The 26,179-nt window shown below is 40.0% G+C and overlaps 1 protein-coding gene across 1 annotated transcript in view; it reads left to right on the top strand.

Annotated features, from left to right (window-relative positions):
* The window catches only part of LOC101161818 (glutamate receptor ionotropic, NMDA 3A), an 80,286-nt gene that overhangs the window by 49,053 nt on the left and 5,054 nt on the right, over positions 1-26,179 (top strand). The window contains exons 7-9 of the mRNA XM_011481947.3: positions 936-1,087; positions 3,116-3,277; positions 6,204-6,274. Of these exons, the coding sequence (XP_011480249.2) occupies positions 936-1,087; positions 3,116-3,277; positions 6,204-6,274 (385 nt within the window). The remainder of the gene's footprint in view (positions 1-935; positions 1,088-3,115; positions 3,278-6,203; positions 6,275-26,179) is intronic.

The raw sequence follows: 26,179 nt of genomic DNA, 5'->3' as shown, positions 1-26,179 counted from the left end.
TGGTGTGATGAAACACCAACTCCACCCTGAGTCTTAACTGTGAGCTTTAAGCCAGATTTCTATTTAATTTATACGGAGCACTGGAAATGCCACAAAAAAAAAAAATTCAATAAATTTGTCTGCACAAATTATTATTTTTTGGCCACAAATTAGCATTTTATTGCACACAAATTTGTACCTTGTGCGCACAAAATGCTAAATTAAGAAAAAAATTTAATATTATTTTTCTGTCATGTTCTGGGGTCCATAACTTTACCCCTTTTGACATGAAAAAAAGTCTAAATGAAAGATAGATATATTACATATACATATTTTCTTGCCATCCCAAAATTTTCAGTTTTAGAAATACTTATCGACAAGTTGTTCAACATATTTATTGTAGCTTAAATGTAGTTCTACTTGTATGTGAAGTAGAACTACATTCAAGTTGGCATCAGTCTGTGCACAAACTGCTTTTGAATTGTAACTACATAGCCTCTCTGCCTGAATGGTGATGGGCGCCTCAGCACAGCCCTAAATTTGACACTATCAATCACTCAACATTTGCTCTGCAGTTAATCTTTGGGCTTTCAAAAGCTTACATTCGCCACTGTCCACAGTTAATCTCTTGTCCATTTAGCAAACCTCTTCCTCCCACTGTGAGAATGTTCCCTTGGCGGTTGCTTCCATTACAGGCCACCACAGTCCTGGATTCCAGTGCTGTTTGTTAATTACTTAATGCACTCTTAAGCCTCCAGGATGTAATACAAATCAATCGGTGTAGGCAAGGTACTTTTGTAATTGGCTATTCCAGAATTTGTCACATTTTTCTGGCACGTTTGGTCATCTGGAGGTGTTTTACATTTCTTAAAAACAAAAAAAAATCAAAATTGCAAGGACGTTTAGCAGACAGGCTGTTTTCTATCAATCACGCTCTGTTTTGTGTTCACTTACAGGTTACGGCATTGGCCTCCCTCAGAACTCCCCGCTCACCTCCAACTTCTCAGAGTTGGTCAGTCAGTACAAGTCAGACGGCTTCATGGACATGCTGCATGACAAATGGTACAAGGTTGTGCCCTGTGGGAAGCGGAGCTTTGCTGTGACGGAGGTGGGTGGTGGCGTCAAGAAACTGCAGAAAATCGGATTGCTTTTTGTTTGCAGAAATGAGCTGTCATTCCAGTCAACCCCGGAAAATACCGGATTTTACCTTTGATTTTCTTTAAACTGAGGATTGGGATTTGAAAACTGCTTCCTGGTGAAACTCTTTCCTTGAACTCCTCAACCATTTTGTAGAAAAATTGCTGTTTTCTGATACTGAGTCTGCCTTCTGACCCCCACACTGCGAAACAAGCAGTGTCCCTGTAACTGCAGTCCTAGCAATCTGAGTCCTATTGTCTGTGCTGTTCTGCTGTTACCTAGCAATTGGCTTTTCTGGTCGCCATCACTGATTTGTTATTTCAGAGCCTTGAAAAATGGCATCTTGCTCAGAATAAACAGAAAAAGTGCTGGTTGTTCTTTATTGCATTTTATTTTACATTTGTGTTAACATCGTCAGATTTTTAAGGAGTTTTTTTTTAAACTTAATCTAAAGTTTATGAACTTTATATGTACAGCAGACATGGATTTTGCTGCAGTTATGTTCAGAAAATAAGATCATTTTATCTTAAACAAATATACTAAACAATATTAATATTGGGAAACATTTAAACCTCTTTGTGAACATTCTTGAGCTTTTCTCTCAGGTCCACCTACACCAGTAGAGGAAGACAATCCATAATTTCATCCTCTGTATATCTCTTAACATTAATTATAACCTCAGTATTTCTGTCGATAGCAGGTTATACTGCACGAGGTGGTTCATCTCTCTGGCAGAAGTTTTAAGAGAATCAATACCAATAAAGACACATTGAACTATCTAGCAATAAAATTGCCTCGTGTAACATTATGTAGAACTAAATTGTCATTGAATGGATTAAAATTATGAGTTTAACAAGCTTTGCAAAGGTTATGTGTTTAAGAGAAACTTAAGTTCTGCTTTTTATTGAGCTCTTTGACAATGATGCTAAAGTGCATGGTGTCCACAAAGTCTTCCTGTGCATGTAACTAATGCAGTTCTCCCACTTCAGAATTTTAGCTTTTTTATATTACTGCAGGATGTTATGTCATGTTTCTGCTTATAGTCCAATCACTTAGATGCTTAGGTTTTGTGAACTATTCCAAATTTAGCAAAATACGCATTCCTAAAAGAAACGTCATGGCTGCAGAAAGAACAAATATTTTACTTTAATGAATTTATTGGCTAATAAAGAAAACTAGGACATAATAATCTCATTTATTTTATTTTGCAGTTCTAAAGGAACTTCTTTTTTATTATATAGGGCTTCTCGTTTGAAGAGAATCCCATTTGCAGCTTAAATTTAAGTGTGTTTTTTATTATTGGGAACATTTTGATTTTGATAAATGTCTTCCCATTTTTCCCCCTCTTTAAAGAATTTGTTATTTTCTGAGTTTTTTCAAATAGAAATGCAACTTTTTGTGTTGAATCTAAATGAACCATGTCTTACATTTAATTTAAAAAAAAAGCTATGAGGTGATTAACAAGAAAAGAAGAAGCACAGAGGAACAGAATTTGCTCCATTTTTTCACTTCTACCTGGTTCAACCTTTGCAGGTGCAAACTGACAGATCCGGTATTTGTATTTAATGTTTCTGTCAAGACATTTTTTTTCCAACACTAACATCTGGAAGAACCAAATTATCCAACATGCAGATGTCGATACCCATCAGTCACCTCAGGGCCTCTGACAGATGACCAAAAAAGGCATTGATTGCATTATTATTATGGAAACTGGAAAGGGACTGAAAACATTCAACAGCAAAGAAAGCTGTTAGTTCAGTGTTACAATGTCGGAAGCTTTAACAATTGGCAAATGAATGGATTTGAGTCAGTTTTTGCTTAAAACCAGAATCAAAACATCTCTGCAGTAGTTGTCAGCAACCGAAAAGGTTGTTGAGTCCATGCCTCAGGCTAAACCAGCTGACATGTGCCATGTGACTGTTGTTCTGTCGTTTCATTTTAATGTAACCCTCCTCTCATATTCTGCTTCGTCTGTCCCGATCTCACTCTGTCATCGCAGACGCTCCAGATGGGCATAAAGCATTTCTCTGGTCTGTTCGTGATGCTATGTGTGGGTGTGGCCTTATCTCTTCTGACCACATTAGCGGAACACATCGTGTACAAGCTGGTGATCCCGAGGGTTAAGGAGCCTCGTTCTAAATACTGGTTGCACACAAGTCAGGTGAGGATTGGAAAAAATACCTTTTGACCAGAATAATTAAGTGAATTGTGAATAACATTATAAAAGATAACCTGGAGATGCATTTTACTGATAATCTAGCACAACATTTGAAACCTAATGTTAATGTATTCAGTCTGTTACAATTTCTTTACACAATGGAACTAGATGTATTTTTAAAAATTAGCGTTTTACTTGTTTTGTTGCAATTGGAAAATGACTCTTTCCCTAACTCTATTGTATGGTAGCAGATGTTTCTGTGTTTTGTTTGTCTCCTTCCTTGTCACTCATTGTTGCAGTTTTTAGTTTAAGAACTGATGGGTATTATAACAGATGTTCCAGTGTTGTCTGTCATTTTTCTGTCCTCTCAGACCCCAACAGATCAAAGTCAGTGGTCTCTTTGATTGAGTGTGGTTCTGCTGGAAGTTTCTTCCTTTAAATCAATGGTTCCAATTACTTGATGTCACGCCCCCCCTTTAAAAAAAGCTGTTCCTACACAAACCCCTGGATAAAATTGTGACAAATTATGAAAACTTGACTTTACTGAAACGATATGCGCATAAATAGAGATTTTTGCCAGATTTGTCAGGAACTTAGTCCAAGTCGCCCTACTTTAAAAGATAAGAGGTTTCTGTTGTTCTTCTTTTCTCCTCCTGTTACCTGTACAGGAGGGGTAACAATAACCCTGAGAACAGTGTGGAACTGGCCAATGACCTGAAGAGAGCTGGGACAAAAGTAACAATGATTAGTGTAGCAACAGACAACTTTGTCATGCATTCAAACCCTGAAATGCTCCAAAAGTCCCCCTGATTAATCCAGAACATGTCCAGACCCAAAAATGGAATGGAATTATTTGGTATAAAGATGATTCACTGAGCCAGTTTAGCTCGTGCTGGTTTGCGGCGCCTTCCGTCCGTGAAACCCGGGTTCGACTCCGGGCTGCTCCCTGTTCCCTTCTCTACCTCTGCCGGTTCCAAGCCCGGTTTGAGAAGGTTGCGTCAGGAAGGGCATCCGGCGTAAAACATTGCCAAATTTACCATGCGACTCGTTCGCTGTGGCGACCCCTGATGGGAGAAGCCGAAAGTGGAAGAAGACTGTTGGGAGATGAAAGAATGCTGAGTTACACCCCATGATACCATACACACTGCGAATCATAAGGGGGGGGCATTATGCTTTGTGGCTGCTATCTTGCAAAATAGTGAGAGTATTTAAGAGACATGGTTGGCTGGATCTTCCACATCACTCAAGCAGCAAAGAAAAGGTTACGTAAAAAGCATGTCAGGATTCTGGAATGGTCTAGTCAGTCTCTGAATCTCAAGCCAATACAGAATCTGTTGAAAGTTTGTGTTGGCCAGCAACAGTACCAAAATAGTTTAGCTCTTGAGAAGATCTGCATGGAAGAATGGACCAAAATGGACCAAAACAGCAGCTAAAGATTTACAATAGAACAAGAAATGTTGGATCTGTCATTGCCAACCAGGGTTACATTAGCATTAGGATAAACTTGTGTTATTATCCAAATATAATTTTTCTGCACCATTAACAAATAAAATCTTTAAAAAAAAATTCGTACAGTGGGATAAACTGAATTATTATTTTTACATTCTGTGACATTATTAAAGTTTACTGTACCCATGATGAACATTACAGACCTTTCTCATCTTTTTAAGGGAAATACTTGCAGAATTGGTGACTGACATGCACTTCTTCCCCTCACTGTATTCCCTAGTCTGCACTCAACATTTAGTTCTGTTTCAGGCGCTTAAAGTTAAAATTCTAAAAGCAACAAATTCAAAACTGCACATTGGCACTATAATGTACTTTAGAGCACATTTAGCACAGCAGCAGTAGAATCTGCAGTGACCAGAGCAGAGATCTGATTCAGTCAGGCAGCATAACACCTCCCAGTTATAAATATGAGATCCCCCTTTTTCATTTTCTTTTAAAATCTTTAAAAATCCCAGACGGAGGTGCATGCTGTCACATTTTCTGACCATGATTCGTTGTTTTAGGACACATACCTTGATAAAAATAATGGATTAGAAATCCTCAAAAAATGTTATCGCATTAATTTCCATTGGAACATTTTAAATGAAAATAGATTTTCTAGACTTACTGCGTCTGCATCTTCCACTTAATGCTCACCCCTTACACTCCTCCGTAAACGGGGGTTTGCACCCCACAGTTTGAAAAGACTGCTTTAAAGGGAAACCCCCCTTGTTGCAAATTGCTTGCTCAAAATATTAGATTACAGGAAATCTTTGATGTGATCCGTTGATCACTTATAGTCTGCCATTAAAATACAGTTAAGATTTCCTTGGAATGATGATTAATGAAGTGAATATAACCTCATTTAAACAATCTGTACTAAATGCATAAGAAAAATTGTAATTAACTCTGCTTGGTTTGGCTTTTTTTTCTTGTCTTCTGCTTTGAGGGGTTGAGAGATCATTGATTGTAAATTGGTGGTGTAAGAAAAAACCTGAATGGAATTTGTATCTTCAAAAATTACATTTTCATGTTGGAATAACTCTAAAAGGAAAACCGAATTGTAGTTTTGTTGATTGGGTGCCATCTAAAGGCTAATGTTGTTTTCTTAGCCATAGCTAAAGCTGCTAAATCCTAGTGAGCTAACATTGTTGTAAGCTCACTGCTAACCTTTAAACAACTATTATTATCCACGTTGGAATTGTTGGTAGCAGTGAAAATCACTGTTGTTTATACTGAAACTTAAATGATCAGATTACTTCAGAGAATGTTGGTCTTTGAAATGTTTAAGTTTCCAGCAAAGCTTAAAAAACTTAAAATTAGCATTTTTTATAGCAGTGTTGATTTTTCTGTTGCTGTTAACCACAAACAGCAATGACAAAAAGTGAATAAATCCTTATATGTTACCAACTGCAAAACAAATATGCTGCTTGTTTTCCAGAGATTACACCGAGCCCTCAACTCCGTCTTCGCTGATGACAAACTACCAACAGTTTCCAAGCCTGAAAAAAGGTAATGTGTTTATTACAGACTTAATTAGGCTGGGTTAAGCTTCACTCTGATTTTTTTTAAAAATACACAGCAAAAAGAAAGACTGTTTTTGTAAAGTCACAATTACTGTTGTCGTCTTACAATCCTATGCTTTGAAAATGGCGTCCTGAAGCTCACGGAAAAAACAAGAATACTGATTTTAATGAAGAGAGATGTCATGCTGAACTTTGGAATGTAGTTTTAAATCAAATATGGGGCGTATAATCTGACATTCATGCACTCAAAAAATGCACTGGAGCAATTTTGAGAAGAAGCCAGTTTGGCAAACTCGAAAGCCCCATTGGCCAATTTCTGAATTGAGAAAATGTGACATCAATTAACATCGGAATGGCAGTTAAGAGAACGCTGTTTAATAAGAAATTAAATAGAGTGTTCATTCTGTTGGAAGGCAATTATCTGTGAGGGGAAATTGATGAAATAATGTCATGCTGACATCACACAGTATTGTTAGGAACAGTGAATGGGAGATGCAGTACGTCCAGAAGACTTCTTCTAGTTTCTTTTTAAACGTCGCCAGAATGACCCCACGTCCAGATTTATGGCATCAATCTTTACGGCTACACTGAAGCGTGACACTTAGCCACTTTTCTCGACGACCAGCTCTTTATCTTACACATTCTGCGACCTATAATATTAAGTGGGCGAAGCAATTCAGTTAAACGCATAAAATACAGTTTTCTACTTACATCTAATGCAGCCAACTCTGGGATACTGAGGTGAGGCCTTTAAAAATCGGAATAAATACACGCAATGATTATGGAGACCAGTTTATGTGAGGAATGTCAGTGGTAATGAGGACAGACTGCCTGCTCCTGGATAATTACACACATTCAATCAGTCTCCTTTGCATCATTCCCGCATGCTGTCCAGGAGTCAGAAATGATCACCACTGTATCGTCAGTGTGTTGCAGAAACTTGACTTGCTGTTTCCAACGTCTACTTAGCAGGCACTGCGCTGACATTCCATCATCTTCACATTCGGCATACTAGATCTCCTCCTGGCCTTTATGGATCCGTGTCACTAAGAAAGCACGCAATAAGCCAGAGGATATCAGTATCAACCCCCCACTCTTACAGTACATTACAGTCGACATTCACCCAAATGAGGTACATGGATTAACATTAAACTGGCTGTGATTACTACTCAAGACAGAACCCTTAGTGTTTTACTTCCTAACATTAACAGGGATATGGACAAAAGTTAAAAGTCAAAAGTCTGGGGAATTCAGATCAGCGTGTGTGATCCCATTAAATTTTCTTTTGTTGCCAATTAAAATAGTCTGATCTGATTGTGTTCAACCAAACTGCAACAAAACTCATGTCAAACCGCACGCCTTTTCTGCTCTGCTTATAACAGCTGTGATAAGAGTCACTTTCATATTAGGACTACTGGATTTTCTGCAGTATAGGGGTTAAAAAATGCACCGTCAATGAATGGTCTATTCTCAAACTTATGTCATCAGTAGGGTGCGCTGAACTATGACTGCGCTAACCGCGCTAACTCCCGGCCTTAATAGTAACACATAAAAAAACATGGTCTGACACCCCTTCACGTTAGCTGCGTTAAGATATTAACAGTAACACTTAACTTTGTATGCAGCTTGTAGAAACAGACTGGTACCCGTCAAATAACCATTACTGTGACGACGCTTACTCCCAAACTTATCAGTGACACGGAACATTAAAACACAGTCCAACACCGCTACACGTGGAGCTTTTTGTGGAGAAGGATGGACTCAAAAAGTAAGGCCAAACATGGTTTTCAATTATTGTTTTTTACATGGGTGTAAGTGGAAAAAAATGTAAGAATTTGAAAACTAAATTTTAGGCCTAAAAGAATTACCGTAAATTCCGGACTACAAAGCGCACCCGATTACAAGCCGCACCCACCCATATTCTCGTGTTTGACTGCTTTTATACATACACAAGCCGCATCAGAGTACAAGCCGCGTCAGAGTACAAGCCGCGCATGTGATAGCCGAAATTGTCATCCTGACAGATCACGCCCAGCATCCCAGAGTGAGTGCAGTTCATTAGCACATTGTGGGTGGTGCCACCTTTGCCTCTGGGTCACGTATTTGAGTGTATCGACATCTGACAAACAGCATGGACCTATATTCTGTTCACAAGTCCCTCAGTTATGGTGTTTTTATTTCATTTTTTTTTTTTACTTATTGACAATCTAGGTATCTAACATAAAATTACAAACAGTAACCATATAATCAACATTACATCCCTCAGTTATAATGAGGAAATTTACATCCGCGATTCCACATTTCCCATGAGTCTTAGGGGCTAAAGGCGGGGCCAACGCCCGGCTCGCCATTCTGTTGTACGTGTTTAAGAATTAGTAGTAGCAGCAGTGCATGGAGGGGTGAACGGGAAAAGCTCTCCTTCCGCTTGTGTCGCGGCAGCGTTATGGGAGTAACAGGACTGGTTAGAAAACACAACGGTAAAATACAGCAGCGGCGACTGAAAAGCGCGCGCCTCGGCGCGATACGCGCGCCTCAGTGCGGCGCGTGCGTCAGAATTCAGAAGCCTCTGCACTCCGCGGACGCCTCTGCGCTCCCGCCCCGCGCGCTCCTTGTCTCCCCTTCCTATCTACTCCGACACCTCTGGCCAGCGCGGCTTCAAGGAGGAGCACTTCGTCCCCGTTGCGCCGGTGGATGGAGCAAATCGTTTCTGTGCAGAGCAATCGGACTTAAAACTGTACGTTTTGTGTATGAGGGGCGGGTGCGTTGTTACGTGTGGGAGCCATCAGACTGCCATCGGCCCCGCAGCTCAATCAGCAGGAGAAGATGTCTCCAGCTCACACGGAGGCTGTGAGTTTTTCAAAGCAAAATTCCGCTTTTACGGTTTCCTTAGAAACCGTAAATGGAGTGTACATTCACTCCATGCGCTGTTCTCTCCGTCACGCAGCAAACCGGCTTTTCCAAACCCGTTGGTGACGGTGGACTTTTTTACGCTGCTTTTAACGATTGCTTTTAACTTGAAAGCTTCATCATAATGTAGCGGCGATCACGTGCACGTTGGGTCTAATGGCCCCAAAGGATTCTGGGATGCGGCCGGGCATGCGTGTTTCGTTTTGTTTAACCATGACTGAAGTGTCTAAGACCTGAAGTCAAGTCCATGCTGTTTGGCTGCCAAGAGGTGTGTTGAAAAAAATGCCTCGTGCTTGGTGTTAGATAGAGAATTCAAACTATTCACTGAGTTCGAAAATACGTACATGGCGGCCGCCAATTAAATCCATAAAATAGCCGTGTCACTGAAAAAGCCGCAGGGCTGTAAGCGCAGGAAAAAAGTAGCGGCTTGTAGTCCGGAAATTACGGTATTTGTATGATCGTTTTCACAGACAACATTTAATAACACTGATTAAAGCACCAGAATTTGAAGTTGGAAAAATACCAGAAATAGTAACTGAGGGTTAAAATGAAATGTGTGCTGAACACATCTGTATACTTTACTTTGTTCAGAGTAAATATGAATAATTTATACATAAGATCATTCTATCCATGTCTTATATTATATTAAAGAAAAATTCTCTGTAGGACAAAGATGTTCTTGTGTGTATCTAATATGCTGTTACCTGCTGTTGGATGAATGGTGAAATATTCCGTTCTTCTATTGTAAATCTGACTCCAGAGGAGTCAGTGCCTCACCAACCATCAACCTCACCGCACGTCACTGGTATTTACAATAAAACCCAACCTTGTTTACAGCAGAAACAAAGTGCCGTTGTTTTTACAAAAAAACCTAAGGCATTAAAGTGTGCCTTATACTGCAGAACATACGGTAAATGCATGGAAGAAAGAAGAAAATAAATGTATACTTATCGCAGGTGAAGCTTACCTGCATTTCTAAAAACTAATTAATGTGAACATTCATGTGGGGAATGGAACTCAGACACTAAATGAGTCACTTGAGAAAGGATTCAGGTCTCCCAGAGGTTTAAACACACAAACCGACATGGACAGAAAGAGTGTCACTAAACACAACAGGAAGGAGCAAGCAGTGGATTCAAACAATCAGTTTCTTACTTTAAATAAAAGAAAAAGTTATTTCTCAATCTATGGTGATAAAACCAACCAATCTGCCTAAGAACAAAAAATCCATGATGGTTAGAAATCCTGTTCAAGGTCTGCTTTGCTTCGTTAGAGGACAGCCTCTCCGTCCACCATGCTGTCAGTCGGTCGATAATGACATCTGCACTGACAGATGGGTTGGGAAATAATTGCCTTTATCAGTGAAATATTGCCAAGTCCATTATGTGAATCTAGTTTTTAAAAAAAGGCTTTAAGTTAATGTGAATAGACGGACAATAAAACTTTTTTGTGATTGTTAACACGAGACAGTGAAGTCATTTATTATTATTCTTGGAATCAGTCAAAGTAAGGTTAATTTCCACATTAGACTTGTTTAAAATAAGACATAAATAAGGAATTCTGGTGTAAATGGAAAAGTTTTAGTTTGTAAACTCCATATTGGTTATAATGACTTGTATTGGCACCGGAACACTTAGTCATCTGATTGTTTTGCAATTCCTTCACACAGCTATGAGGTGCCGTGTAGGACATTATTCAGAATTAGCATTCACATACACATGTGAAATCTCTCACACACACTAGTGAAATGCTTGTATACATACAACTGAAAATGTATTCATTCACATACACATGTGAAATCTCTCACATACACATGTGAAATGCTCTCACACACACTACTGAAATCCTCTCACACACACTACTGAAATCCTCTCACACACACTACTGAAATCCTCTCACACACACTACTGAAATCCTCTCACACACACTACTGAAAATGCTCTCACATACACATGTGAAAATCCTCTCACATACACATGTGAAAATCCTCTCACATACACATGTGAAAATCCTCTCACATACACATGTGAAAATCCTCTCACATACACATGTGAAAATCCTCTCACATACACATGTGAAAATCCTCTCACATACACATGTAAAAATGCTCTCACATACACTATCCAAAATGCTCTCACACACACTACTGAAATTTTCGACAGAAACGGAAGGCATTTCAGTAGAAACGGAAGTTGGCTGATTATCGCAAGATAATCATTCGTCTGAATCATTCGAAAATGGCAGCCGGTTGCGCAAGGAAAACCACCGAAACGTGTAAGTATATTAAAAAATATCCAGTATCTGTTGTAAAATATATTTGTAAATACTTAGGATGATGTGTTTAATATGTTATATTCCTCAATCAACAACCTAGATTGTTTTGAAGCTCATCAATTTCAGTAATGCTAAAGCTAACGCTAACGCGAATTAGCGCCGAAGGCTAAAAACAAACGCTAGATATTACATCAAAAAGCAGTGACTTCTAACCGTAGTCACAAGTTATTAACACATGTTTTAAATGTGTTCATATATGTAGGGACAGACGAGGATGAGGAAAATCCGATCCATTTGCGGATGGAGAAAGATAGCCTGTTTGTTTTCAAGCTAGCTCGTGCCAGATGGGTAGAGACATATGATCAGATTTGACTTCATTTTAATAAACGGTTAATCGTTGTCGTACTGGGTTAAAGGTTTATGTTAAAGACCCAGAAGAGAGAGGGGGAAAGGGCTAGAAGGGAGGAACAGCGACAGGAGAGTCTGTTAAGTTTACTTGAGTTGAAATTATTGTTCTAAAATGTAATGCAGCCATTGTTTTTCCAATTTGTTTAATAAATCTATGAACAAAAATGAATAATTTACATGTATTATTTAAATCTGAGCTATTTTTAACAATCTTAAAAGGATTTTCATATAAATATCAGATGTACATATTTAGAATTTCGTTTTATATGTTAATATTTATTTTTATACATGTTAACAATAATCCTGGTCTTCTAGAGTCATGTGTGTCACAGTTGGAGCTGAAAGGAAAGCAAATATTTGTCCTTGCAGACAGACGTGACTCTGCTCGTCCTGCATGTTCCTGGTGTTGTCCTGCTGTGGCTCAACATCTGTGGCTAAGCAGTCGCCTTTGCTGATGCACAAAATGTGCAGAATTGAGCTGCAGGCAATGATTTTCATTGCAAAGGTTGGTTTTACTTTCAGTGCCCCCAGAAATATTGCTCTCCTCCTCATCTTTATCATGCCAAATGCTCTCTTCACAACAGAGCGTGTTCTGGAGTGGTTCTGGTTGTAACTGCCTCAATGGCATTCCTCATGGGTTCCCTGTAGGGTGTCAGCAGCATGATGGGATGTGCAATGCAGGGATACCCACCATCACCCAAAAGGATCCTTCAGGTGGGTTTGTTTGATTTACATAAATTGGGCTTTTACGTAGAACCTGTGAATCATGGATTGATCCTGGATTCTCAACAAAAATATCTATAAATTTGGCATTAGAGTCACATACAGCATGCATTTTAATGGAATAAAAAAGCTTCCTGTTAAAATAACAAGCTGCATTTTCTTTTAGGGCCTTTATTCTTATGTGGCAGCCATCAATGCTCCTTGTGACCCTTTGGAAGGAGAAAGACCAAGCGAGTTGCTAAAATCCAGAGGCGACTTATGGTAGTTCATTCCCACTGGGAAGCTGGGTGACCCTGCTCATCAGCTGGAGGATGCGGTCTGCCGTCCTGTGGACAACATCGCTCACGGTGGACCGTGTCATGTCAAAGACTCTGGCTACCACACTGTAAGATGTGCCACATGCCAGCCAGAAAAGAAACACCAGGACGTCAGTCTCCTGTGACCCCCCAGAGTGTGAGGAACCCGAAGCTGATGCTTCAGGACCATCGACCCAGATGCTCGATGGTCCTGCGGGTCAACCGAAAATCCAGTCTTGTGTCGGACTGACCGTCAGCGTAAAGGGCCAGGACAGACACCTTTGTGTTGGTAAAGCAGTAGAGACGTGGAAGACCCTGGAAAATGCAACATTAATTATTTCATTGAGGAAATTAAATCACATTTTTTTAATGTTTCTATTTATTTTGATGTCTTACATTTTAGATTATGAAGTATTTATTAATTCTGGAAAATCTCGTGGTTTTTATTTGGCTGGGTTTTTGGATTTTCATTTAAACTTTTAAAAATGAAATTTTTTGTTTTTTTTTTGTTTAAAACAAGTGATATGGTTTGACTCTGAATAAAAAATTCTAAACTTTGAACTCACAAGTGTTTCATGTAATTGGACTACACAACTCACTTGAAAAAGAATGTTAAACTCTTACCCAGCAGACTGTGTAACCTTGAGCATGATTAGTAACAAAGTTTAAGTTAAAGTTTAGGTTAAACTAAAAAAAAAGCTTTAAGTTTAACTCACAAGTTATTCTGTCTGGTCAGGGCATCCAGAGGAAATCTTCTGAGATGTCTGCTTCTCCTTGCCGTCCTGTGATGCTGCATATCTGCTCGTTTTCAGTTTGATCTCACGAAAAACGGTTGAATTATTGCCAGGAACACGGACAGATTCATTTTCAAAGCCATTTTCAGTAAGGTGTAAGAAAACTACAGAAAAAAATGCCTCCTTGCAAGAGCCCGTTAATCGTTCAGTGGCACAAAAACAAAATAAATATTGGCATGAAAAAATAACTTGGGGGTTTATTTATGAACAAATACATTAAATCAACACCAAAGTGTTTGTAATTTAATTATTTATAAATCAGTCACGTTTTCCATGATCAGAACACAGCAGATTCATAAATAGTCTCTGTAAAATGTTCATATTAATTATGTTTTTACTCTGACAAATAAGTGTCATTCTCTGCGTTAAATAGGAGTAGTTCGCCTCCAGACCAGGTGGTGGCAGTAATGCGCCACTTTGTTTCCGTGTCAAGCGCGTTATGAACAACACCCAAAAGAAAAAAGTACTGAGCACGGGTGTCTGAATTGCTTTTAAATTCAGAGAACTATATAGAACTATATAGTTCTGCACTATATAGGGTTTTAGTAGTTAGGGATCAGGGCAGGAATTCGGACACAGGTTCATTTCCACTGAAATGCCTTCAGTCGAGCAACTTCGTTTCTAACAATAAAGTAAAAAAAAAAAAACGTTGTTTCTACTGAAATGCCTTCCGTTTTTATTGAAATTTTCACATGTGTATGTGAGAGGATTTTGGATAGTGTGTGTGAGAGCATTTTCACATGTGTATGTGAGAGCATTTTCAGTAGTGTGTGTGAGAGCATTTTCAGTAGTGTGTGTGAGAGCATTTTCAGTAGTGTGTGTGAGAGCATTTTCAGTAGTGTGTGTGAGAGCATTTTCACATGTGTATGTGAGAGTATTTTCAGTAGTGTGTGTGAGAGCATTTTCAGTAGTGTGTGTGAGAGCATTTTCAGTTGTGTGTGTGAGAGCATTTTCAGTAGTGTGTGTGAGAGCATTTCACATGTGTATGTGAGAGATTTCACATGTGTATGTGAGAGATTTCACATGTGTATGTGAATGAATACATTTTCAGTTGTATGTATACAAGCATTTCAAGAGTGTGTGTGAGAGATTTCACATGTGTATGTGAATGCTAATTCTGAATAATGTCCTACACGGCACCTCATATACAGCTGATGGTTTCCGTTCGCTAACGGAAAACCAAGAAACTTCTGTCACCAGTGAATAAACGTTTGTAGTTTTGAGCATAACAAACTTTGATCTAGTTAGTTCAGGGGTCGGCAACCTGAGACTCCGGAGCCGCATGTGGCTCTTTCATCCTTGTTCTGCGGTTCTCTATGGTTTTGTAAAATAACTATCGTGTTCTAAGATTGTTGTGGTGCCTTTAACACCCTCTGGTAGAAGGGGGCGTGTCTGCAGCTGTGAACGCCGACCAAAGTCCGTTATGGGATGGAAAGTTCTTCTAAAAAGACAAGTCAGTGGGGATCTGGTAGGGGGCATATGTGCGCCCAAAAGAAAGTTTTTTTTTTTTCCCAGGCTACAACTACGACGGAGTTTTAGGGCCACCAAAAAAAAAAAAAAAAAAAAATTACGAGAATTTATCTTGTAAATTTAGGAGATAAAAAGTCGTAAATTTACGAGTTTTTATCTCAGAAATTTACGACTTAAAAAAAAGTCATAGATTAACAAGGAGAAAACACCGAAGTTGTCCGTTTATCGGAGCATCGCTTGAAGATGAAATATGTGGAGCCTTCTGTGAGGCTTTATTTCCGTATTATTATGGGTTTAAAACAAAGAGATTCTGAACCTTTTGATGACTCAAAATCAGATTATTGTTAGTGTAGTCGGCGTTCCGGGGTTCAGTGTCAGTAAAGCTGAGTTTCATATGTAAAATAAGGAGCTCAGAGACACGTTTGGGTGTAGTGGACTGCTGCAGCCTTTATTCTCCTTTTCATTCACATAACCTGAAGTTCATTTGTTACCTTACGTCATGAACCTGTCATCCGAAGACCAATGGGGAAGTAAACAGTGTTACATACGCCCACTCCTCCAGATGAAGCGTCCCGTTTCAGCATAAAACAATAAAGAGGAAATAAAATAGTCTGTTATATTAGCATTAGAACGTTGAAAATGCCAAAAAAGTACTCCTCCTCAGACGGAAGCGTCACACAGACGTAGAGATACTGTCTTTGGTGGAGGAAGAAAGGATTCAAGTGGACAGCTGCCTGCAGGGATACTGACGGCTTCATCAGGCTGCAGAGATCCTGCAAACCACCCATCAATAATAATATCATAAATAAATAAATAATAAATGATAAATCATAAATCAAACAAATGAGCTTCCAGACATTTGCAACGTTATCAATAAACATTCAGATCACCTGTTCAACTAAGTTTAGTCGGTCTGCTCTGCTGCTGCGCGGCGTTCACTTGCTTCTCTGCATGCTTACCTCCACTTTAATCTCGTAAATTTACGAGTATTTTCTCATAAATTTACGACTTAAAATCTTGTAAATTTACGAGTTTTTATCTCCTAAATTTACGAAATAAAAACTCGTAAATTTCCTTTTTTTTTTTTTTTTTTTTGGTAGCCCTAATACTCCGTCGTATACAACCACCCATTTCCGCGTAAAATTAATTAAATTTGAGTTAGGGCTGTCTGTGTAGAACACGCTTGGGGAGGAGGGGGGGGGGGGGGTGTGTTTGCAGCTCCAAGTTGTTTTCCCCCACGTGTAGAGGATGTGAACAGGTAAAAAGGTGCAGGCAGGGCTTGGACTCTGCACCAAAGACATAAAAGTCTTTTCAAGGTTGTGGACAATGGACAAAAGATCAAAGTAAACATCACGCTTATAAAGAAAAAAAAAAATTAAATAATCATTTATTTTTTTGGCATCACGGGATCGCTCACCGTGATGTCATCGTCTTCCGGGGGATGAAAGTCTAAAATTTCATTTTGTGCACTTTTGTGCATATTTTTGACTCTTCAAAGGCGCAGAAATCTTTCTAAACTGAACACAATCTGGTCCTTGCAGTCAGTGACTGCTGCTGCAGGCCATAATTAATAAGAAAGAAATATGTAAAAAAAAGGTTATCAAACATAAGGACAACAAGTTTGGCAAAAACAAAAACTGTAAATTCCTAAGGTATGCGTCCACAGCTAAATTAGGTTCATACAACTAATTTAGCATCATCTAAAAGGAAAAACACAGAACAACATGTTTTATTTAATTGGTATTTTAAGTCAGGCATGACACATCATGATATTTAGTGACTTTTTGGACAAAACCGATGAGCGCCTGCATTATAGAAGCGTATCGCATCTAATTGAGAAACAAAAAAACCCCGGATGATCTTTGTTCTAATTTCTTCATTTCTAAGAAAAAAAAATTCTTTAATGTACAAAACAGACACAGATCAAGTCTACAATATGACACAAACACTTCTTGCTTTACAACTTTTAAACTGCAGTTTATTCTAACCTTCTGAAGTTTAGTGGTTAGTGCCCGGCCTTGTTTGGACTGATTTGCTTTTGTAGTTCTTAGACAAGAACTACTTTTTGCCTTTAATAAAACAAACAAAACAAAAAAAAACCTTTTTTTTTAAATTAAATGAGATACACTTCCATAGATTGACATTTTTTCTAGTAACTTGGTGACAATTTTAAATCATGTATTGTTTTGTTTTTGCTCCTGCTAACATTTGTTTTCTGTCCAAATTGCAAAACTCCTGAATCAAAACTGATATACGATTTAAATGATAAAAAAATAAAAAAGTAAACTTCAAACTTTTTTAAATAGACAAATCTAAGTAAATGAAAATCAAGAAACTAAATGCTGGAAGTCTTTTTTTAACAGTTTTAGCTTCAGTGTTGACATTCTTTCACTACCGTAAACCTTTAATTGTTTAAGCCATAAACATAATTCCAGCTGATTCCAAAGCAGAGAAAAGCAGCCATGTGCTGATATAAATCTAGTGAAGTCTTTACGCAAACAATGTAAATCATATGATTCTATAAAGGACAAAAAAACGATAATGCGTCACCTATCAGTACAAAGTCCATGTGAAAACTCACATTTCTCCGTGTCAGAATCAGCTGATTCACATTGATCGCATAAACGGTGGAGAAGTTATAGTATATCAAAGAGTGTGTGGTTATGAGTCACTGGCGACATCTCCAGTATTCAAGGGCTACGCCATTTAGGAAAATAATCTTAGTGACCACAACTGCTGTGATGGATTCTAGTGTTATGGGATAAAATGTGGGATAAAATCTAAATATTGTAAGAGCAAAATAAATTATGGCAACAATACACACTCTTTTATTAAATTAAGTTTTTTTTTAAATGTATTAGTCTCAATTTTCATTTTACCCTATGAGGAATTACCTGCTTCAGTGATGCCATTACAGATTCAGTGAGAAACATATTTTCCTCTTCCGTTTGTCTGGATAAGAAAATATGCATGTTTAGTATTCGACTGCCCCTGTGGCATCTTCCTATCTAAAACCATCTTCCTCTCAAAAAATAACTGATAACAAACACTTCTGGAAATCTCTTCTAAAATGGTTGAAAAATGGGGGAGCGGCGCAAAGCCTTTGGCCTTCACGGATCTGATAAATCTTATCTTTCTCTCAGAATACACTCTCTGTTTTAGCGCGGCTGCACTCTAAGCACGGACGCCTCTTGTCAAAAGGTGCTTGTATCATTTTAAGATGATTTTCTTTTGATGTTCTTACATTCGGATGTGTCTTCGCTTGGCTTTAAGTCTCTTTTGATGTCAGAGAAATCTAATTAGAGTCTTCCTGTCACTTTTATCACCATCAAATGCAGCTCAGCTTTGGAGATTTTCAGGAGTAAAGCCTTAATTCCACCTGATGTTCCGGTACAGATTTCAGAGAACAATGCTTTTGTTTGCAAGTCACCTAATAACAATATTAAATTCCTCAACTAATTAACAAAAAATGATCTGCTGACTTATGATTACTCACAAATCTTAGGTTTTATAACCAAAAAAACCTTCAAAAAGAATAAATTGGTTTATTTTTTATTTTGTTGAGCCACGTTTTCTATTCCATCTTTCAGATGACTCAAAAGCTTTGTTACAATTTTATTTGGTCAAAGATTTCAAGCACGTGTTTGAATATTATCATCTATGCTGCTAAGTTAAGATAATTTTTTCCAACACATTGACAGACACGTCCACTCAGTATTTTCACTGCCGTATATGTACAAATTAGAGAATGAATGATGCCAGAAATGCACAGTAAAATAGAGAGACCTCTGGGTAATCTGTCTCCCTTTTTATTATGTCTCCTACATTTTTGTGAAAACTGGACATTTATTAAATACTTCAAAGATGTTCCAACTTTGCTGGAAAAATCAATGTCGGTTCTGGTGATCAACAGTCTACAGGCATCGCAGGTTGATTCTCTGTCACTCCTTTTCAGTAAAAGATATTAAAGAGATGATTGAAGCACTCACACACACAGTTGAGGTCTGGTCTGTTCCTACTGAAATAGCCGTGGGCCTCAGGGGAAAAGATGCTGCGTCCATTGTTTGATATGTTTTTCCAGATTTTCGATTTAGATCCTACATGATCCATACTAGAAGGTGATCCCATGAGCACGGATGCTCACCGACAACAGCCTGGAAACGGACATGGAGAGGGAATGGCCACACCCCCTATACGCATCACACAACGTACATAGGACCAATAACAGCATGTCTTTGTGCAGCTTAATTTACAAATCCCTTTCACATGGCAATGTCCAGTCATTTGTACTGATAGAGAGGATTTTAAGCTTTCAAACTGTTTTGATAATCAGAATCTATGTTCTCTCCGGGGTCTCGGCTTCCTCCCACCGTCCAAAAACATGCTTCATAGGTCAATTGGTACTTCTAAATTATCCCTAGGTGTGAGTGTGAGAGTGAATGGGTGTGGGATTGTGGCCCTGCGACAGACTGGCGACCTGCCCAGGGTGTACCCAGCCTTTGCCCACAAGTGGCTGGGATAGGCTCCGGCAGCCCCATGACCACCAAAGGGAAAAACGGTAAAGAAAAAAAAATGAATAAAAGAATCCATGTATAGAGATAAAATACTTTTTTTAGAGATCAAATTTATTGCTCCTTAAGAGATGGAGGATCAAATGATCTGAAAACTCTTTGCAATTTTTCATGTATGGCTAGTCTGAGATAAGATTTTCGGAAGAAGTTACTATTTCTGGTGAGGGTACAGATACAGGTAGAGAGTTTAATGAAAACGCTTATCAGTCTTTATGTTTTTTGTAGCTCCTTAAATTTCATTTTTTCTGCTAGCAATTTAAAGAGTTAACAAATATTTCAATTTCAAGACTAAAGTTTTTCAATATTTTAAAGTTATATTCAGTTTTAAATCCCGTAAGCTTTTAAACTAAATGTAAATCTTGATTCCATTTCTTTTGTTTCAGAAATTCATTTCCACTGCTAATCACAGTCCTGATAGTGACCATTTCATATGGCGTCCCTCAGGGTTCAATTTTCTGACTTCTGATTTTTTATGCTTTAACAATATTGTTGGAAGTCTTTCGACCACAGTAACTCTTCAGCTGTTTTCGTAATTGACGTCCGTCGTCAGCAGATTCTGAAGCGCAGAAAAGCAATTTTGGCCATGTATGCAAAACCATCTAATTCTGTCACGGAGAATAGCGGGTTTACAGGTATGCAACACAAGTGTTGTGAATCAGCTTATTTAGGTTGATCAAAAAACTGTTGAAGAGTTACGGTAGGCCAAAGAGCGTGTGCTAATTAGGTTTTGACAGCGACATTACCAAAGTTAAGGGTTTAACAAGCCAAATCTAAGGCCAACTAGCAAATACCAACTAATGCAGTTTCTTCAATGGCTACTTGGGCTGGGATTTCAAAGGGAGCAATTTCCCATTGACTCCCATGATAAAGAGCCTTCCCATCCATTCATCCATCCATCCATCTTCCTCCGCTTATCTGGAACCGGGTCGCGGGGGCAGCACTCTAAGGAAAGATGCCCAGACTTCTCTCGGCCACTTCCTCCAGCTCATCTGGGGGGACTCCGAGGCGTTCCCAGGCCAGCCGAGAGACGTAGACTCTCCAGTGTGTCCTGGGTCTTCCCTGGGGCCTCTGCCCAGTGGGACATGCCCGTTACACTTCCCCAGGGAGGCGCCCAGGAGGCATCCGGACAGGATGCCCGAGCCACCTCAACTGGCTCTTTTCGATGTGGAGAAGAAGCGGTTCTACTCCGAGCTCTCCGCGGGTGACCGAGCTTCTCACCCTATCTCTAAGGGAGCACCCAGCCACCCTACGTAGGAAGCTCATTTCAGCCGCTTGTATTCGGGACCTCGTTCTTTCGGTCATAGCCCAGAGCTCAGGACCATAGTTGAGTACTGGAACGAAAATTAGTAAATTGAGACCTTTGCTTTTCGACTCAGCTCTCTCTTCACCACAACGGACCGATACAGCTACTGCATAACTACGGACGCCGCTCCAATCCGCCTGTCAATCTCACGCTCCGGTCTTCCCTAACTTGTGAACAAGACCCCAAGATATTTAAAGTCCTCCACCTGGGGCAGGGACACTCCACCCACCGAGAGATGGCAAACTACCTTTCTCCGGTCAAGGACCATGCCCTCAGATTTAGCGGTGCTGAACCTCTTCCCAACCGCTTCACACTCGGCCACAAACCGCCCCAATGCACGCTGGATGTCCCGGCTTAAGGAAGCCAATACGACAACATCATCTAGTGGCGACAGTGGCTCAGGTGGTTGAGCGGGTCGTCCAATGACCGAAGGGTTGCCGGTTTGATCCCCGCTCCCACCAGCCAAAAATGTTGTTGTGTCCTTGGGCAAGACACTTCATCCTCCTTGCCTCCAGTGTGGCTCCACTGGTGTGTGAATGTGCATGAATGGTCCCGGTGATGGTCAGAGGTGCCGTAGGCGCGAAATGGCAGCCACACCTCTGTCAGTCTGCCCCAGGGCAGCTGTGGCTACAGCTGTAGCTTACCGTCACCAAGTATGAATGAGGAGTGAATGAATAATGGACACACTGTAAGCGCTTTGAGTGTCTTGAAAAGCGCAGATAAATCCAATCTATTATTATTATTATTATCTGCAAAGAGCAGAGAGGAAATCCTGTGGTCCCCAAACCAGACCCGCTCCGGCTTCTGGCTGGGCCTAGAAATTCTGTTCATAAAAACTATGAACAGAACCGGTGGTAAAGGGCAGCCCTGCCAGAGTCCAACATGCACCGGGAACAGCTCTGACTTACTGCCAGCTATGTGCACAAAACTCTTGCTACGGTCATACAAACACCCGACAGCCCTCAGTAAGGCTCCCCGCACCCCATACTACCAGAGCACCCTCCACAGGGTACCATGGGGGATGCGGTCGAACGCTTTCTTCAAATCCACAAAACACATATGGACTGGATGGGCGAACTCCCACAATCCCTCCAGCACCCTAGACAGGGTGTAGAGCTGGCCCACTGTTCCACGACCAGGACGGAACTGTGAGCCTTCCCTCACACCAGAAATAAATGTATGCACAACCTGTGTACTTACGTTTTTCCTTTTAATATTGTTTTATTTTCTATTCATGGTACTTGTAAGTTGCTGTTTAAAATTTTAGCTGTTGTGATTTGGTTGGATCTACACATTATCCTAAGCATGTTGTTAGGATTGACAGGTGATTGAACCAAAAAAACTCTTTATTATCATGACTTTTTCTGGTCCAACAGCCAATTTGTAGAATATTGGTTAGGTGGACCGGGTTATCTCCTGTCAATATGGCCGAACCATTTAACCCTTGTGCTATCCTAGGCACTTTACCATTGGGAGTTGGGTCATATAGACCCCACTAGACAGTGTGCTGAACCTTTTTTCTTCAATGATTTGTGATCTTCACTATGGTGTCCATGGATTACAGGAAATCTTTCCACCTTTATCCACCTTTGTCATGGTAAGAAGAACACTTCAAAGTAAGAGTGGGGTCATAGGATAGCACAAGGGTTAAGGCATCATTTTAATCCTAAACTGAAAAAAATTACTACCGGTAATACGTCAAAATAAATTACGTCAAATATTATTGGTTCTGTGATAAAACTCCCCAAATAAATTTTCAGTGCAGCTGATTTAAATTGGTCTAAAGAGGGTTGGACTTCCATGCTGGAATTTATATCGAAATATATAAAAAAATTCATTCATTTTCTAATTCGTTTTTCCCTTTCGGGGTCACGGGGCTGCCGGAGCCTATCCCAGACACTTTTGGGCCTAGGCAGGGGACATCCTGTACATTGTATATTCTTTAATGTTTTCTCTACTCAAGGTGATGCTAATTGAAGTGGAGTCCTGGTTTTAATGGTACTTACGGTGTGAAAGGGCTGATTCTCAATTTGATTTAAAAAGCTTCCGCTCGAAAAAAAACCCACAAATGTCTTTCATTTGCAAAACTGACAAAACTAAAATTGTTTTAAACGGTCTATTCATAACAACTTTTTCCCTTTAAAAAATCAAAATATAATTTAAAGGCATCACAAGAGACTTCCTTTAAATCCCGGATGGCAGCTTGACACAAGTCCATTCAAATATAGCCGATGCAGACTTATTTTGTTTTGGTATCTAATAGAAAAGATGTAAATTAAACAAAATGATCAATAAGCTGGTCACAAAGGTCCAGTGTGAGTCTTGGCGTTCTCTGCTCGAGCAGACACTTTAATGTACCACACAGGAGAACCAGACCCATTTCTCCGAGGCTGTTTGCTTTAGAATTCATATTTGCCCTCCGTGCTCCGTGGTGCTGCCGTGTTGCAGTACATGAATCATAATACCGAGTGATAAAGGAGCCGAACAAAAGGAAGTGGAAATGTAAAATGGACCCGATCATCAGTTTGTGTCCTCAATACTCCCCGGAGCAACAAAAGAAAAGAGCAGACGGAAAGGAAGGCAGGATTTTTTTAAGAGAAGTGACGAGATGTAGAAATGAACATAACATCGCAAACGAAGGTAGTTTTTCTTTTTACACTTAACCTTAAGAATGAAACCGAAACAAGAATTGTTTTAGGGAGTTTATTGCTTTGGTAGTTAAATATTGTTCTTTAGAGGCATAAAAATAAAGGATACATTCAGAACTTTACTTTTACAAGTAAATAAAAGAGCAGATTTAGATACATTTTGTAGAATATAAACAGCTGTTTTCAATAAATTGTCTCTGTTGTGTGCTTCTTTGCAAATCAAATCAAATCAAACTTGAGTTCAATCAAACTGGAGTTACAACTAAAATGTAAAAGGAATCATATAAAAATTAAAGTCTGCGGCTGTTCCACAATAATGAAGCGCTTGTTTGCCGTCATTTTAAACAGCCACATTTGTGGGCCTCAAACACGTTGACAAGGATTAGATAATACAAGTTTATAGAAACAAACATTGTGTTTCCTGAAACAAATAGAAGGGGAAGAACCTCAGAGAGCCTTAAGAGCTGAGCTCCTTCTTCTGCTGGTTCTACTGCTCTGGGATTTCATTTCTCAGCCAGGGTTTGTCATAGATCAGCCGTTCTGAAGGTTGTTGCTGAGAAACTGCAGATCTGTAAATGACAACATACGACAGTGAAGAATAGAAAAAGTTGTCTTGACGTGAGGTTATGCTGAGCTCAGCTGATTGCTTGGGGATGGTTTCAGAACTCACTTCTCCAAGACGCTGACCTTTGTGTGTAACACTCACCACTTAAAGCTTTTAGTCACATGCACCCGTGCAGGTCTGCTGTGGGGCTTTGGGTTGTTCGGGCCCATGGAAGGTTGTAAACAGGAGCGGCTGCATCTTAAAGGGTTTTGTGGCCACCTTAAGGGACGTCATGAAAATGGAACATATGTATTGTGAAGTATTTGTTAGGATAATGTAAGTTAGGGGGGGTCGTAAAGAATACTACCAACGTATTCCCTGCGTGTCGTAAAAGGCGACTAAAAGGGACGGAGCGAGAGGACTGGGAATCCTCTCCCCTGTAACTACATTCCTAATTACGGACAGGGCAGAGTTGGGAAGGGGAGATTACCTCCCCAAACCCTTAAGATTGGGTCGTTGAATGTGCGGGGGTGTAGTACAGACGGAAGCAAAAGAGATCTGATTGGAAGGATGTTTCGAAGGAGGGGAATGAGCGTGTTAGCACTGAGTGAGACAAAGATGAAAGGGAAGGGTGAGTGTGTGTTTGGAAGTGTGAGTGGGAGAATGTCTGGTGTAGAGAGCGGGAGAGCAAGAGAAGGTGTGGCTTTGCTGGTGAGCTGTGAGGTGAAACGATGTGTGGTTGAATGGAAGGAGGTTTCACCAAGACTAATATGGGTGAAAGCGAAATTTCGGAAGGAGCTGTGGGTGTTCGTGAGTGCATATGGTCCTGGCAGTGAGAGGAATGAAGAGGAGAGAGTGACCTTCTGGAATGACTTGGATGAGTGCTTGCAAGGATTTGGAGCAAATGTGAATGTAGTGCTGATGGGAGATCTGAATGCTAGAGTGGGTGATGAGAAAATTGAGGGTGTTGTTGGCGTGCATGGTGTTCCTGGAAAGGATGATAATGGTGAGAGACTGATAGGAATGTGCACTGAAAGAGAGATGGTGATTGGGAATACATGGTTCAGAAAGAAAGAGATCCATAAGTATACGTGGGTGAGGCAGAGTGGTGGAAGAGTGATTGACAAAGCACTGATGGATTATGTGGTGGTTTCAAAGGTTGCATGTAGTAGATTGCTGGATGTAAGTGTGAGGAGGGGAGAGTGTGGAGGTATGTCTGATCACTTTTTGGTGGAAGGAAGGTTGCGTGTGGGTATGCCATGGGTGAGATCGAGAAAAAGTGGGGAGGCAAGAAAAGTTCTGAGAGTGAGTGTTTTGAAGAACAGAGAGAAAATGTGTGAGTATCAGAAGGAATTAGGTGGCAAGTGGAATATGGTGAAGGAGCAAATGGTTGTTGGAGTGGAGGAAGAATGGCAACAGTTCAAAAGTGCAGTGGTTGGAAGTGCAGAGGAAGTGTGTGGTGTGAGACGTGTTGGGGGTGGTCTAAGAAAGGGAAGTGAATGGTGGTGCGAGGATGTAAGGTTGGCTGTAGTTGAGAAGAGATGTGCGTACGAAGTATGGCTGCAGAGAAAGGACAGGGAGTCATATGAGTGTTATAAGGAGAAGAAAAGGGATGCTAAGAGAGCTGTGCGTGAGGCAAGAGCGGCTGCGGACGAAAGGTGGGGCAGACAGTTGACTGATAATTTTCGAGAGAACAAGAAAATGTTTTGGAAGGAGGTGAAGAGGGTGCGAAAGGGAGTGTCGGGGAGGGAGGAGAAAGTGAAAACAGAGGATGGAAGGATGTTGAATGAGGGGAATGCAGTAAGAAAAAGATGGGCAGAGTATTTCGAGAGGCTGCTGAATGTGGAGGAAGATCGGGATGCTGTGATTGGGATGGATGGAAGGGAAAGTAGACTGAATGTATTAGAAGAGTTGAATGAAGCGTTGATTACAGGAGGGGAAGTTGTGCAAGCT

The sequence above is a fragment of the Oryzias latipes genome, chromosome 12 (assembly GCF_002234675.1).
Source record: "Oryzias latipes chromosome 12, ASM223467v1".
NCBI classification, from domain to species: domain Eukaryota; kingdom Metazoa; phylum Chordata; class Actinopteri; order Beloniformes; family Adrianichthyidae; genus Oryzias; species Oryzias latipes.
This window is presented reverse-complemented; position numbering and strand designations above follow the sequence as displayed.